Genomic DNA, 13,557 nt, shown 5'->3' with positions numbered 1-13,557 from the left:
GAGCTCACTTCAACAGCCGTTTCAATAAAGTGAAAAATGAACAGCTCTAAGTTTAAACAGGTTCTGTGCACAATGAAAAATATCCAGGGACGCTGCAACAACACATTTCCACCTCTCTGTTGCCCTCTGGTTAGTGTAGGGACTTGCTACAAAGATAAAATTGTGCCTGTAGTGGGGAATGGAAGGTGAGCCGCCACTGTGCAAGGTGTCACAATTGGACATGCTTCGGCATGATAGCAGCACAAGCCCAGCAAGTGCTTAGCTTGGCAGATGGGTAGGTGCTGGGAGGGGAGAATGTCACCAAGCTGAGGCCGAGGCAGATTTGTCCCAGTATCTATGGCCACCTCCAGTTGCATGGTTTTAAATCCTCCCAAATTAAAGGAATAGTCAACATGCCCAAGGCCTCTTAAGATGTCCCCTTCACAAGTGTCCCTGTTCAGGATTCCGTCAAGTCGGCTAATGCCTCCCTCTTCTGTGTGCATTTGGACAATAATTTCATTTTTAGCATGCAGTAAGTTTGCTCTCTGTCTAAGCCCAAATCCGAGTTGGATGGGTGGGGCATAACCAGAATGAGTGGCCAAGCCTACAATCTCTCTCCCTTTCAAGTTATTTTGCCAACCATTTCCCACAACTGGCAGAAAGCGCCAAATTTAGGCAACAGTTCCCAACAGCAGACTCGGGTGAGATAGTTCTCTCCCAAATCCACTAATGCACTTTATTGCCTCCCCTCACAGCCCCCTAGTGAAAATGGGGGGGGGGGGACATGAAACATTCCTCTAGGTTGGGGTGCAGAGGCTTTCTGGCTCTATGGCCCAGATCTTCCTGCTCTGCCCAGAATAATCTGGCCTCTGCTTGAGAGGAGTGGCAGCTCTTTCGGAAAGCAACACAAACATCCAAGTCTTAAATATCCAGTAGCTAACACCAATGAATAATTAAGCTGATTCCTCAAAGGTTTGGAGGAATGAGATATTTTTCACTGAGGTGTGCCTAAAGAGAGTAGAAAAAAATTATACTCCCTAAGGATAAAACTGATAAAAAGATATAAATGAAGTTCTGGTGATTAGAGTACTCAACTGATGCATGGTTATTCCAATTTCTGCTAAGCCATATGATATTCATGCAAAAGCTGTAGCTAGAGATCACGACATGTGCTCATCTAGGGTTACACCACAAAGCCAAAATGTGTAGTGCAAGTCACGTCTCTGCCCTTCTGTTTTGGGGGTGGGGGATGTTATAAAACCTCTTTTCCCCATGGAAGAAAAAATACTATTAGAATGCAAGCTTCTCTCCTATACGCAGCTTTATCACTGAATTAAACATCATGCTGCAGGAACAGAAATCATAATTTCCTATCTAACCCAGCAATGCTTTATTGCTTGCAGCTACACTACAGACCTCTTTAAATGTATGGCACATACAAAATATATGGGCTTAAATTATGGCCACTAGTAATATCGCAAGTACAAGGAAATGTCAGCTGGAGCTCAAATTGCAGCATAATGATAAACAATACAAATACACATCTACATTTGGGAGGGACTCTAAAGATGCTCCGCAAACCTTAAAGCCTGCAAAGGTGTTGCATACAGGTATATGCAATATTTTTGCTTCAATTGTTTTTGAATATATAATATGTGACATCTGCCTCACCTGTCATTATGTCTTTCCTAGAAGTGTGCTCTCCTTTATTTCCATAAGTAGCATTTGTTCCGGTTGACTCGTAGTCTGTTTTTCTTTCTTTTAAAGTGATCATTTCCCGAGGTGAGGCTGGGGCACTTGCTAGCAAACAAAAACAAATTTGGATTTTTAACCTCTCTCATCACACAAGTACATAAAAAAAAACCTACCGCCAGTATAAATACATAAACAGACACAAATTCTTAGGAATGCTGCTACTTCAACCACTTAATAACAACCTTATATGCATAAGCATTAAGGATAATCCATTTTGATAGAAAGGCTGGAATTGTTTAGCTCATGTGAAGCAACCAGAAGGTATTTGAAAACCTGAAGCATCTGGGCAAATGAAAAGCAGTTAAATTTAACAATTGTTGCTCACGGAGACTGGAATTCAACGTATTCAAATACCGATACACAAGATACCAAGAAAAAGGCTATCTAGACATCGTACGGAAGTTGTGACCATTTAGCATAGCTGGAGATGTCAGTTTCCTCTGTTACAGAAATTATGAACTCTCTCAGCAATAAAGTAAATGTAAACAGTTCTTGGTTGCTGTAGGAATAAATACTTTCTTTATGTTTATCAAGTTATGAATACAAGTAACATCCCAGTGCAGACTCTCTATTATCCTGTCATGCTTAATCTCAAGCCACCCAAGATTTCCCAATCTACAGGTAAATTTGCAGGGTTACATGAAGCCAATAGCGTAACACAAAACTAATTAAACAAATTATGTAGAATGCAATTGTGTTCTTCAATATTTTAACCATTTTTTTTTTACATCAGAGGCTTACTTTAGCCCTATTTGAGGTTCTATCACCTCCAAATCGTGTGAGGGACAATGGGGGTGCACATCCAAATCCTGCCCCTTTGGGTCCATAACATTTCCCCTGCTTATCTCTCTCTCTCCATGAGCTGAGCCATACATTTCTAAGTGGGGAGACACATGTACACAAAGCCAGCCAACAAATGCATGACAATGGGGGACCTCTGTAGCACACACAATGAAAGCACAGCATTCTCATGCCTTCAGTGGCAGAGCCATCAACAACCCAGGTAGTGCCTAGGCATTCCTCCAAACAGGGGTTTGGATTCCCTTATGCTCCTCACGAGCACAACAAACAACAGCAAGGGAGGAAAGTCCACACAACAGATAGTTCCCTGGGCACAACACATAGTTCCCTGAGCTCTTGGTGCCTTCTGCACCAAGAGCTCAGAAATCCACCCTTGGGTTCGAAAGAAGCAACCAACCAAAGGAAGGGACCAGACAGGCAACAAGGGTGGCAGACACACATTTGGGTGACTCCATGGGGCAGTGATGGCCAAACTTGGCCCTCCAGCTGTTTTGGGACTACAGTTCCCATCATCCCTGACCACTGGTCCTGTTAGCTAGGGATGATGGGAGTTGTAGTCCCAAAACAGCTCCTCACTGCCATAGGGCATGGCGTTGGGAAGCAGCGGAAAGGATTCCAAGCATACACTAAGGGGGAAATAATGCTTTCACTTACCTTTGGCATTGCTTAAAAATGTGATGTCGGGGCCAAAAGAGGATGCTCCTGGGATTCAAACCCACACTGCAAAATGCCACAGAGCTGTTCCCTAACCACTCAAGAACAGCAGCAAACAATCCTCCCACCCAAAACCCAGAGGCACCAAAAGGCACATATTTCTGTCCCCTGCCCTAACACACAGACACAATGAACACAGGTATTGCAGAGACAGCTCACATTTTACACACTGAGGCTCCAGGTTAAAATTCAGCACCATACTAGGAAAAGCAGAGAGAGGAGAACACGATGGCTTACCTAAGCCAATCAGGAAGGAGCACTACATGGGCCAATCACTGGCAACCCATGTGATCAGTCTCCCCCCTTTCACCACAATATGTTGCCTCACACCTTACCTAGCAAGGCTAGCCAGTCAACAAGATTAAATCACCCTCCCCCTCCTCACCCCCAATACACCCTAACAGCAGCACCAACCCCACCTTGTGCACCCCCTCGCAGTCTAGAGTACCTGAACAAATACAGAGAGGCAAGGCTGCTGAGCTCCTCCAACTCCCAGCTCACTGCCTTCAGAGACTCATCCTGCAGCCTGCTGAAGGCATACCATTAGGCTGGGGTCAGGGAGGAGACCCATCTGCCACTCACTAGCAATGAAGAAGCAATACGTATGGTAGAGTCAAAGTCTTTATTGAAGAGATCCTGAAGAGATCCTGAAACAGAAGGCAGTGTGTATGGTTGCCATCCAGCCCCTCCAGCAGGGCTCCTGTGTGTTGGACAGTGGCTTTGCAGAGCAGTTGCCGCCGAGTCTCTTAACGGCACCCAAACCACATCAGGAAAACCACCTGTTGCACTATTGGCTGTCATGGAGCCTGCGAGGGTGAAGGTGCCTCCCTGGAGGAAGCAGGTCAGCAGCCCTACAGGAGAACGGCTGGGAGCATCTTGCTTCCTGCTGTTGGTCAGACTGGGGCTCCCTTTTGTTTCGTGTGGATCAGGGTGCAACCTATACCTGTGGGAGAGCCTGCAGAGAGGACACCAAAAGAGAAAGTGAACAATGAGCAAGAGGCAGCAGCTGGAACAGACACTCCCTCACGCTGCATGTGCAGTGAGGATTTATGCATTCACAGTGAGAGTGCGAGAGAGGTGCCTATGGAGTACAGTGCCTGTGATTATGCATCAATAGCCCACCTGACATGGCAGTGGGGGAGAGACTGCAGAGACTGTGAATCTACTCACTTTTTCTCCTTTTTTTGGGGGGGGGGTGTCCAATAAAACTTCGTATGTTTGATGACAGCTTGCTCTGCTCCTTGCACCTGGGCTGTGATCCTGTAAGACAAATGTGCTTGTGAGGGTTTGGCCAACTGTGGGAATGGTTGAAGTAGACTTTTGCCAACAAGCAGATTACAGGAATGTGACGAAGAGGACTTCCCCACCATCTGGGGAGCAGTGGAAGAGTATTAGAAAAGACCATTCAAACAAGACAAAGCATTCACATTATTTCAAGGTAGGTTATGAAATGCATGGCAATGAAGTGTTTGAGAGGGAGAAATTCATGGGAGCTGCACTTTGAAGAATGAGTTTTCCATTTCCTTTGCTTACCTCTGTGGGGTGCTCTGCCCTGGCAGTCTCAGATGTTGGACTGAAGTTTGCTGTTGGGTGCTTGTTTCTGAAGTCCCAAAGTGAGGTACCTGTTAGGGTTCTAGGTAGACAAGTGTTAACAACGTGCTCAAGTTCCTACATGTGTGTTGTGAGACCAGGTTGTTTTGTGCAAAGTGTGCACAGTGCCTTTTCACAAAGCCCCCGCCCCCCGTAAGCTTCAAGTGTGCACAGTATGTGGGGCCAGAGACCCATAGTCCAACGTTGCATGCCTTGTCATCTAAATTATGAACTCTGTGTGTGCGATTACTTAATACTTGAGCTATGCTGTGACTGGGAGCCAAGTTGTACCACATCCTGTGCTTGGTCATGTGTCATGGGTAGGGTAATCAGCAATGCAAGAGTGGCTATTTTTAAAATCCCCCTCCTCCCTTTGACAGGAGGGAACGGAGGGAAATTATTTGACCTAGGACTGGGGTGGTGTGAAGTTGTGTCATTAAGAATGTATCTTGCAAGACCAACAATATTTCCCTGTTTGAAAGTCTGGTAGATCATGGGAATGCATTTCAGCAAACCATCTGACAAGGTCTCCCATAATATCCTTGTTGATAAAGTGGTAAAATGTGGGCTGGATGAATCTTAGGGTGGAGGTGGGTTGGGGGGGAGGGAGAAACCTGGCTTGGCAGTAATACATGTGAAAATGATCTAGGTGTCTTAGTTCAGTGGTCCTCAACCTTGGGCCTCCAGATGTTTTTGGCCTACAACTCCCATGATCCCTAGCTAGCAGGACCAGTGGTCAGGGATGATGGGAACTGTAGTCTCAAAACATCTGGAGGCCCAAGGTTGAGGACCACTGTCTTAGTTGATCAGGAGCTGAATACATGAAGCAGCAGTGCGATGTGGTTGCTAAAAATAAATAAAAGCTAATACATTTTTAGGCTGCATCAATAGAAGCACAGTATTCAGATCATGGAAAGTAAATAGCTAAGCTCTATTCCAGGCATAGGCAAACTCAGCCCTCCAGATGTTTTGGGACTACAACTCCCATCATCCCTAGCTAACAGGACCAGTGGTCAGGGATGATGGGAGTTGTAGTCCCAAAACATCTGGAGGGCCGAGTTTGCCTATGCCTGCTCTATTCCGTAATGATCAGGTCACATCTGGAATACTGTGTCCAATTCTGGGTACCATATTTAAGAGACACACTAACAAACTGGGTCATGTGATCTGCAGACAAGGTCCTATGAGGAATGGTTAAATGAGCTTGGCATGTTGAACCTGGAGAAGAGAAGATTAAGGCATGACAGTGACCTTCAAATATCTGAAGGGCTGTCATGCAAAAGACAGAACAAACTTGTTCTCTATTGTTCCAGAGGGAAAGACTAGAAACTGCAGGGAAGCAGATTTCAACCAAACATTAGGAGACAATTCCTGATGGCAGCAGCTGTCTGACAGCGGAACAGATGACCTTTGGAGGTGGTGGCCTCTCTTTCACTGGAGGCTGGACAGCCAGCTGTCAGGCATGCTATAGTTGCATCTTGCACTTCAGACCCTACATTGAGCAGGGAGTTGGCCTCCAAGGATCCTGTGAATTCTATGATAATGAACTGCAACTACAAGCAGGAACAGGGTAGTTGTGGTCCACCAAATGTTGCTGGGACTACAACTCCCATAATTCCTGACTGTTCTTCCGATAGAAGTTGGAGTAAAAAGTTGTCGCAAGCTCTCTCTATCCATGATGTAAAGAGAAATTAATAATATGGTACCAAAAGCAACGGAAGTAGCAAACCAGTTGCAATCCTCATTTCTGCACTAGACCGCCCAGGTGATCATACAACTTTCCTGTTAACCTAATTCACTACACTTGGGTTCATTTTCTTTCTTCTCTGGCCAAGACAGCCATTATATTTTGTTCAAATAACACCCTATTCCTGCTGAAACTGCAATAGGACAGCCGTGGTAGCTCAGTGGCCATTATTCACCTCAATATTGTATTGAAGAAATAATGGATGTGGCTGTATTGCTGTATTATGTCTGAATACTATGGAGCCTAACAGAGGAGCAACATAAGCAGTTATCAATGGCAAAGTGGTTGGTGCTCCAACACTGGAATGATAGAACAGCAGTTTCAATTGTGCAAAATACTGGCACTGTGCAGAAAGGTGACTTTTCATAGGCAACAACAACATGAAGGAGCATATATTTAGACACTGAACGCTTATCCACACATCCCCTTGTCCTGTTGCTTCCCCACCCCGGGGAAAACAGCTCCATAGTGCTCAATCAGAGCAAACGGCAATTCAAGTTTTCCCTAGTTTTTTGTTCTGACTGATCGCCAAAGAGCAGGTTTTCCCTTGGAAAGGAGTGGGGCAAGTGGAAAACAGCTCAGACTCACACCTAGAAAGTACAAGCAAGTGGAAGGGTAGCCAAGCCCCTAGACTCTGTATATGGATGTATTTGTGTGACATGGTGTCTGAATGGACTGATGTGGAGACAGAACTCAACAGTCCTAACAGAAGCTAATTCTCCAGTCTTACTCTGTTCCCACTCCCTACCCTACTCTTCTATAAAGTCCTATACTTTACAATGTGTTGCTTTTGTTATTTAGCTAAGGAAAATGGTAAAAACGTAGTAAGATTTACTAATACAAATTATTAGTATGTTTTAACAGACTCCATTTATTGCAATGTCAAAAAACGTAAAACCACTCTCTTACTAGCTACAGTCATACCTCAACATCCGAACGCTTTGACTTCCGAAGGTTTCAACTTCCGAAATCGACAACCCCCGGAAGTCCTTTCGCCGCGCATGCCCGGCACACGCGTTCTGCACCTGCGTAGAGTGGCGCGCGCCCAGCGCATGTGCAGAAACACAAAATCGCGCTTCACGCATGCGCCATAGCGGCGCTTCGACATCCGAAAACCTCGACTTACGAAGACGACCGCGGAACGGATCGCCGTCGCAAGTCGAGGTACCACTGTATTAGATTGTAGACAAATAGATAGATCACCAATAGACCGGTTATTTCATTTCCTGTAATTTCTAACAAGATCTCTTAACTCGAGGGATCTGGAATCGTTTCCACATCTAGGTTCCACTCTAGGTTTGGGAGCACTTTGGGCAATGCACCTCCTTCTCTCCCCTAAGCAATGCCCCAGGAGAAGCTAGTATTTAAATTGTGCAATTTTTGACTAAGGAAAAATCAGTATTTTCTTTCTCTTACACTGGAAGCTACTTGACAAACAAACACCCTCTACAAAGAGAAAGGAACACGAATTTAAAAACCCTTTCTATATTAATAAAACAATGCTTTACCTTGCACAATATTTCAGGAAGGACACCCCTCCCCTTAATTGGCATGGATTATAACATAATTGTCCTTCCTTTCAACAAGGATGTTTTCCTTAAAAATTATTAAAATGTCTCTCTCTTTCCCCCCACATCTATCCCCACCTCCTTGGGAGACTTGAGAGAATAAAATTGCCTGGAATTAGCAAATTGTTGTAACAAATGTTCATCACAATGAAAAATATTCTTAAGTGGCACCAAATCTAACCAGAATATGGTAGATAAAGGAAGGTCTCTCAAGGTTAGGTCCTTTATTAAAGGATGCTAACAGCATTTTTCTCCATTGATTCCACTAACAATAAAAAAGCTGCCACATTATTGTGGTGGCCTTGGCAATGTCTCTCGTAATAAAAGCCTTTGTGATTGTGAATGAATTCATGGCAAAGCTGTCAGCAACACCATCTACATCATTCTTGTTAAAAGTGAATTATTACTGAGCAGAAGACCTGCTGTAATAATAAAACTGAGTATCTATGAAGCGCACAAGTTCTCTCAACCAAGTGACACTCACAAATAGCACCAACCAGTTCTATACTGCTAACATGTTGCTTTTTAAAATTGTTGTTGTTTAGTCATTTAGTCGTGTCCGACTCTTCGTGATCCCATGGACCAGAGCACGCCAGGCACTCCTGTCTTGCACTGCCTCCTGCAGTTTGGTCAAACTCATGTTCGTAGATTCGAGAACACTATCCAACCATTTCGTCTTCTGTCACCCCCTTCTCCTTATGCCCTCCATCTTTCCCAACATCAGGGTCTTTTCCAGGGAGTCTTCTCTTCTCATGAGGTGCCCAAAGTATTGGAGCCTCAGCCTCAGGATCTGTCCTTCCAGTGAGCACTCAGGGCTGATTTCCTTCAGAATGGATAGGTTTGATCTTCTTGCAGTCCATGGGACTCTCAAGAGTCTCCTTCAGCACCATAATTCAAAAGCATCAATTCTTCGGCGATCAGCCTTCTTTATGGTCCAGCTCTCACTTCCACACATCACTACATAGCTTTAACTATATGGACCTATGTCGGCAAGGTGATGTCTCTGCTTTTTAAGATGCTGTCTAGGTTTGTCATTGCTTTTCTCCCAAGAAGCAGGCGTCTTTTAATTTCATAACCGCTGTCACCATCTGCAGTGATCATGGAACCCAAGAAAGTAAAATCTCTCACTGCTTCCATTTCTTCCCCTTCTATTTGCCAGGAGGTGACGGGACCAGTGGCCATGATCTTAGTTTTTTTTAATGTTGAGCTTCAGACCATATTTTGCGCTCTCCTCTTTCACCCTCATTAAGAGGTTCTTTAATTCCTTCTCACTTTCTGCCATCAAAGTTGTGTCATCTGCATATCTGAGGTTGTTGATATTTCGTCTGGCAATCTTAATTCTGGTTTGGGATTAATCCAGTCCAGCCTTCCGCATGATGAATTCTGCATATAAGGTAAATAAGCAGGGAGACAATATATAGCCTTGTCGTACTCCTTTCCCAATTTTGAGCCAATCAGTTGTTCCATATCCAGTTCTAACTGTAGCTTCTTGCCCCAGATAGGAGACAGATGAGGTGATCAGGCACTCCCATTTCTTGCCATAGTTTGCTGACACAGTCAAAGGCTTTTGCATAGTCAATGAAGCAGAAGTTGATGTTTTTCTGGAACTCTCTAGCTTTCTCCATAATCCAGCGCATGTTTGCAATTTCGTCTCTGGTTCCTCTGCCCCTTCGAAATCCAGCTTGCATTTCTGGGAGTTCTCGGTCCACATACTGCTTAAGCCTGCCTTGTAGAATTTTAAGCATAACCTTGCTAGCGTGTGAAATGAGCACAATTGGGCAGAAGTTGGAGCATTCTTTGGCACTGCCCTTTTTTGGCAGGCTTTTTAAAATTAAAAGTTGGAAAACATTTGAAACTCATATCCCTTTATCCCTGCTGACTGCCTATCTCTATGGGCAACCAGAGAGCTCCTGGGGGCATCAGTATTTCAGGGTTATCTTTCTTGTGAAGCTGTGGAGAGATGGTGGCTCTTCAATTCTCTTATCTATCATCTATCATCTTTCTCCATCTAGCTACACCCTATTCTTGACTTCCTTGCTCTGCTCACAATTAGATCCTATTTGCAAGCAAGTCTTTATTCATGAGTAGGACATTCTTTCTAGAGCAGAGCTTGCTCAAAGTCACGGGAATAATTTCAGGCTCCCCACAGTGGTCATATCCAAATTCTGTCTCCTGGGGACATCTGAGAGTGCTGTTATTCCAGAGCTCCTTGGGGGGCTGGCATGCCCACTAGCTTCAGCTGTGATGAGCTGGATAGGACACAGGTGAAGCTGCCATGCCCATCATTCACAGTCAAGTAACATGGAAAATTGTAATTATTACTGATAATTACATAGACAGAATTTCTTTAAAAGTGTGTTGCTTCCAACGTTAAGGGTATGACTTGATTATCAACAATTTACAAATATCTAACCAAGTACATGGCTAAGTAGAGATTTAAAGCAAATTTACTAAGGTTGAAGTCGCATTATCTATTGGCTCAATTACTTTCCTGTGTTGAACCAAAGCTTAACTGTTCCAGAAGCTCTGCAAATGCCATCTTGGTAGTCAAGCTAACCCCACAATTAATTGGTAGTTGTAACAATGTGCTCATATATGTTTACATTCACTCACTCTGACATAGGCTAATTCGCTAATCTGGTCAGGGAAGTCTCGGCCGAAGTGACATATGCTGCTTTGTATGTGTGTGTGTGTGTGTGTATACATACATACATATATATATATATATATATATATATATATATATATATATATATATATATAAAATGCATGAATGCTTGCTCGGGTGCAGACAAGTCGCGACAATCTATCACTGTTGTGATGTCCATCTGGCGTCTGTGTTACAAGTTTATACCGTTCTTTAAGAAAGCACTAGAACACGCCATTCTGGAGTTTTTGACATCCTTCTTTGGTATCCCTGCATCAAACCACACTCCCAGGCCCTCATTTCGGCCTGTGGTTCAGAACACACAACACCCCCCCCCCAAAAGAAAACCCTATTCGTACCAATCCTAAAGACAACTGTGACTCATTTTGTGGTTTACCCTGATTGTTTTGCTGTCAGGAGAGATGGAACATCCACGAAAAGTTAACATATATATACTGGAAATATCTTCCTTTATGATGGGTTACTTCCCAGCTTATTAATAAATTTGGGCTTACCTGAACGGTTGTTGGGAGACATACGCACAGGAGAGATGGAGGGCGTACGCGATGAGGAGTACGGCCTTTGCCGATCCCTCTCTATCGTTGACGATGAGGCTACAAAGTGATATTGTGACCATCCATCCTGCACAGGAATAACAGACAACGAGAAGTGGAGGGGGGCGGGGAAAACAAAATTAGCGAAAAAGATACTCATGTTCAATGTTTGAGAATAAAAATTAAGTAAGCCAAGTTAGGAATAAATAGTTTAATATGCTATATTTTACAGACTGGTCTTGCTTTTCACCAACAGACAGATCTTTTGCATGATCCTTTTTAATATAATCTGTTTTTACACACACAAAAATGTTCAATTTCATGTATTATTTATCTCAAAATTCATATCCTGTCTTTCGTTGCCAAGTGATCCCAGAGCAGGTCACAATGATTAAAAACACATCATAAAGTCAGCCAAAAACCTTGCACCAGAATGGCAATTACCATTCAGTTTGTAAATGTGAGTGCACTATTATAGGATTGCCGACAATGCTTGCACCTCCTGACCAATGTACACACATGCGGTGGTGGAATGAGTGTGTGTCGTAAGGTCTGCCACTCACACTTAGAATGCTGGAAAATATTACTCTGAGATGGGGGACAATGTAATCTATCATTAAAAATAGCTTGGTGATCTTTTCAGTATATGAATGAGTATGAACAAGATTTTCTGTGTTTCCTATTTTAACTACCGAGTATGTCACACACTCAGAGGAGAAATCAATGGACTTAAATGCCTATTATGTTCTTTGATTTCAATGGGTCTACTCTAGGTATGACTTTATTGGATATCACCCAGTGACCTTAACACCTTTTTGTTCTGTGGCTGCTCCAGTATTCTTTCTGAAAGAATATTTACATTCTAAATTGGAACACCTACATCTAATTATGAATAAAAGGTTATGGGATGAACCTGCCTGAATTTTTAAAAATGGTTCCTCTGATTTTAGTGGGCGAGTTAAGTACTTTCTTAAATCTCTGCCGATGCTATTAATGAGAGTAACAAGTACTTAATTTCATTTGGATTGTGTGCCCTTATTTTTCCGTCCTCAATGCCGATTTTCCTTTCAGGAACAATGATTGCTAACTTGCAAAATATTCACATATATAAGTAGAGCAAAAGTGAAAATCTGTCTTTTCCCTTTACCCGGTATGCAGTCAAATAGTGTAAATTAACTAGTACAAGAATTTTTTTAAAAAAACTTTATAAGTGAAATCTAACATCCTTAAGGCTCAGGCAACTCAAACAATCTAATCTATATGTCCTTAGACTGTTGAGGGTTAGATAAGAAATTGCAAGAGAAAAAGAAAACAGCCAATAGAAAAGAACAAGAATAACTAGTAATGACCATTAGTCCTTACTACTACTGATAAGACAATATTGTTTAAATCCACACATTTTCTCTCAGGAGCCAGATAATTGAGAAGCCAGGCCCTCTAAAATCAGACAAAAGCTAATGCCAAATGTATTATCTTCAGCTACACAACTACTGATGTTTATTAAGTATTAACTGAGGTAATAATTATTAGAGAACATTCCATGGCCAGCAGAACTAAACACAATACTTCAAAATCCTTGAAAAACCATTATTTCTCTCACTTACCCATATTGAAAGCTAGATTCTACATGGCTTTTTAAATCAAACCTCATTCTTAAACCTTCATCAAATAAACACTATAGCTCAGATTAATTTGGCAAGCAATAGATGTCAACATAGTGGGTGGAATTCAACATCACACTAAGACAATAATTCAATCAGTGTGAGCATTCCTGCTTGCCAGATGGAACAGCCACTCCCCCCCCCAAGTGCTGTTCTGGGTGTTCTCCTGATCCCCCAAGAGTCAATTGGGGGGGGGAGCCCTATTGGCTAGCAGCAGGCCTTGCACTGGATTATGCTACCGTAGACTGGATTTAGCTGAATCCAGCACTCTTTATTTCAAAGTACTCAATTTGTATGGCTACTGGATAGGGACAATCTTGAGCTGTTTCAGTGCTGGAAGTAATAGTTTAAGAATTAAAAGGTGTGCATTTTTAATTACACACAGTAATATATACCATCTATTTTAAATTAATAAGGCTACATTCCTCGAACTGCCAAGACAATACAACTGAACTCGGTATGAGTGTTCTTAAATTAATGGCTTGAGGAATGAAAGCTTAACAGCACTCAAATTTTAAACTACAAACCTGATCACTTTGAA

General features: G+C 42.9%; 1 protein-coding gene across 6 annotated transcripts in view; it reads right to left on the bottom strand.

Moving 5' to 3' along the window:
• The window catches only part of CTNND2 (catenin delta 2), a 236,816-nt gene that overhangs the window by 9,563 nt on the left and 213,696 nt on the right, over positions 1–13,557 (bottom strand). For all 6 annotated transcript variants that reach the window (XM_060278053.1, XM_060278051.1, XM_060278050.1 and 3 more), the window contains 2 exons: positions 11,317–11,443; positions 1,651–1,779 (listed from right to left, as the gene is read on the bottom strand). In XM_060278053.1, the coding sequence (XP_060134036.1) occupies positions 1,651–1,779; positions 11,317–11,443 (256 nt within the window). The remainder of the gene's footprint in view (positions 1–1,650; positions 1,780–11,316; positions 11,444–13,557) is intronic.

This window comes from Zootoca vivipara, chromosome 8, assembly GCF_963506605.1.
Source record: "Zootoca vivipara chromosome 8, rZooViv1.1, whole genome shotgun sequence".
Taxonomy (NCBI): domain Eukaryota; kingdom Metazoa; phylum Chordata; class Lepidosauria; order Squamata; family Lacertidae; genus Zootoca; species Zootoca vivipara.
The sequence above is the reverse complement of the archived record's forward strand: the minus strand, read 5'-3'. Positions and strand labels throughout refer to the sequence as shown.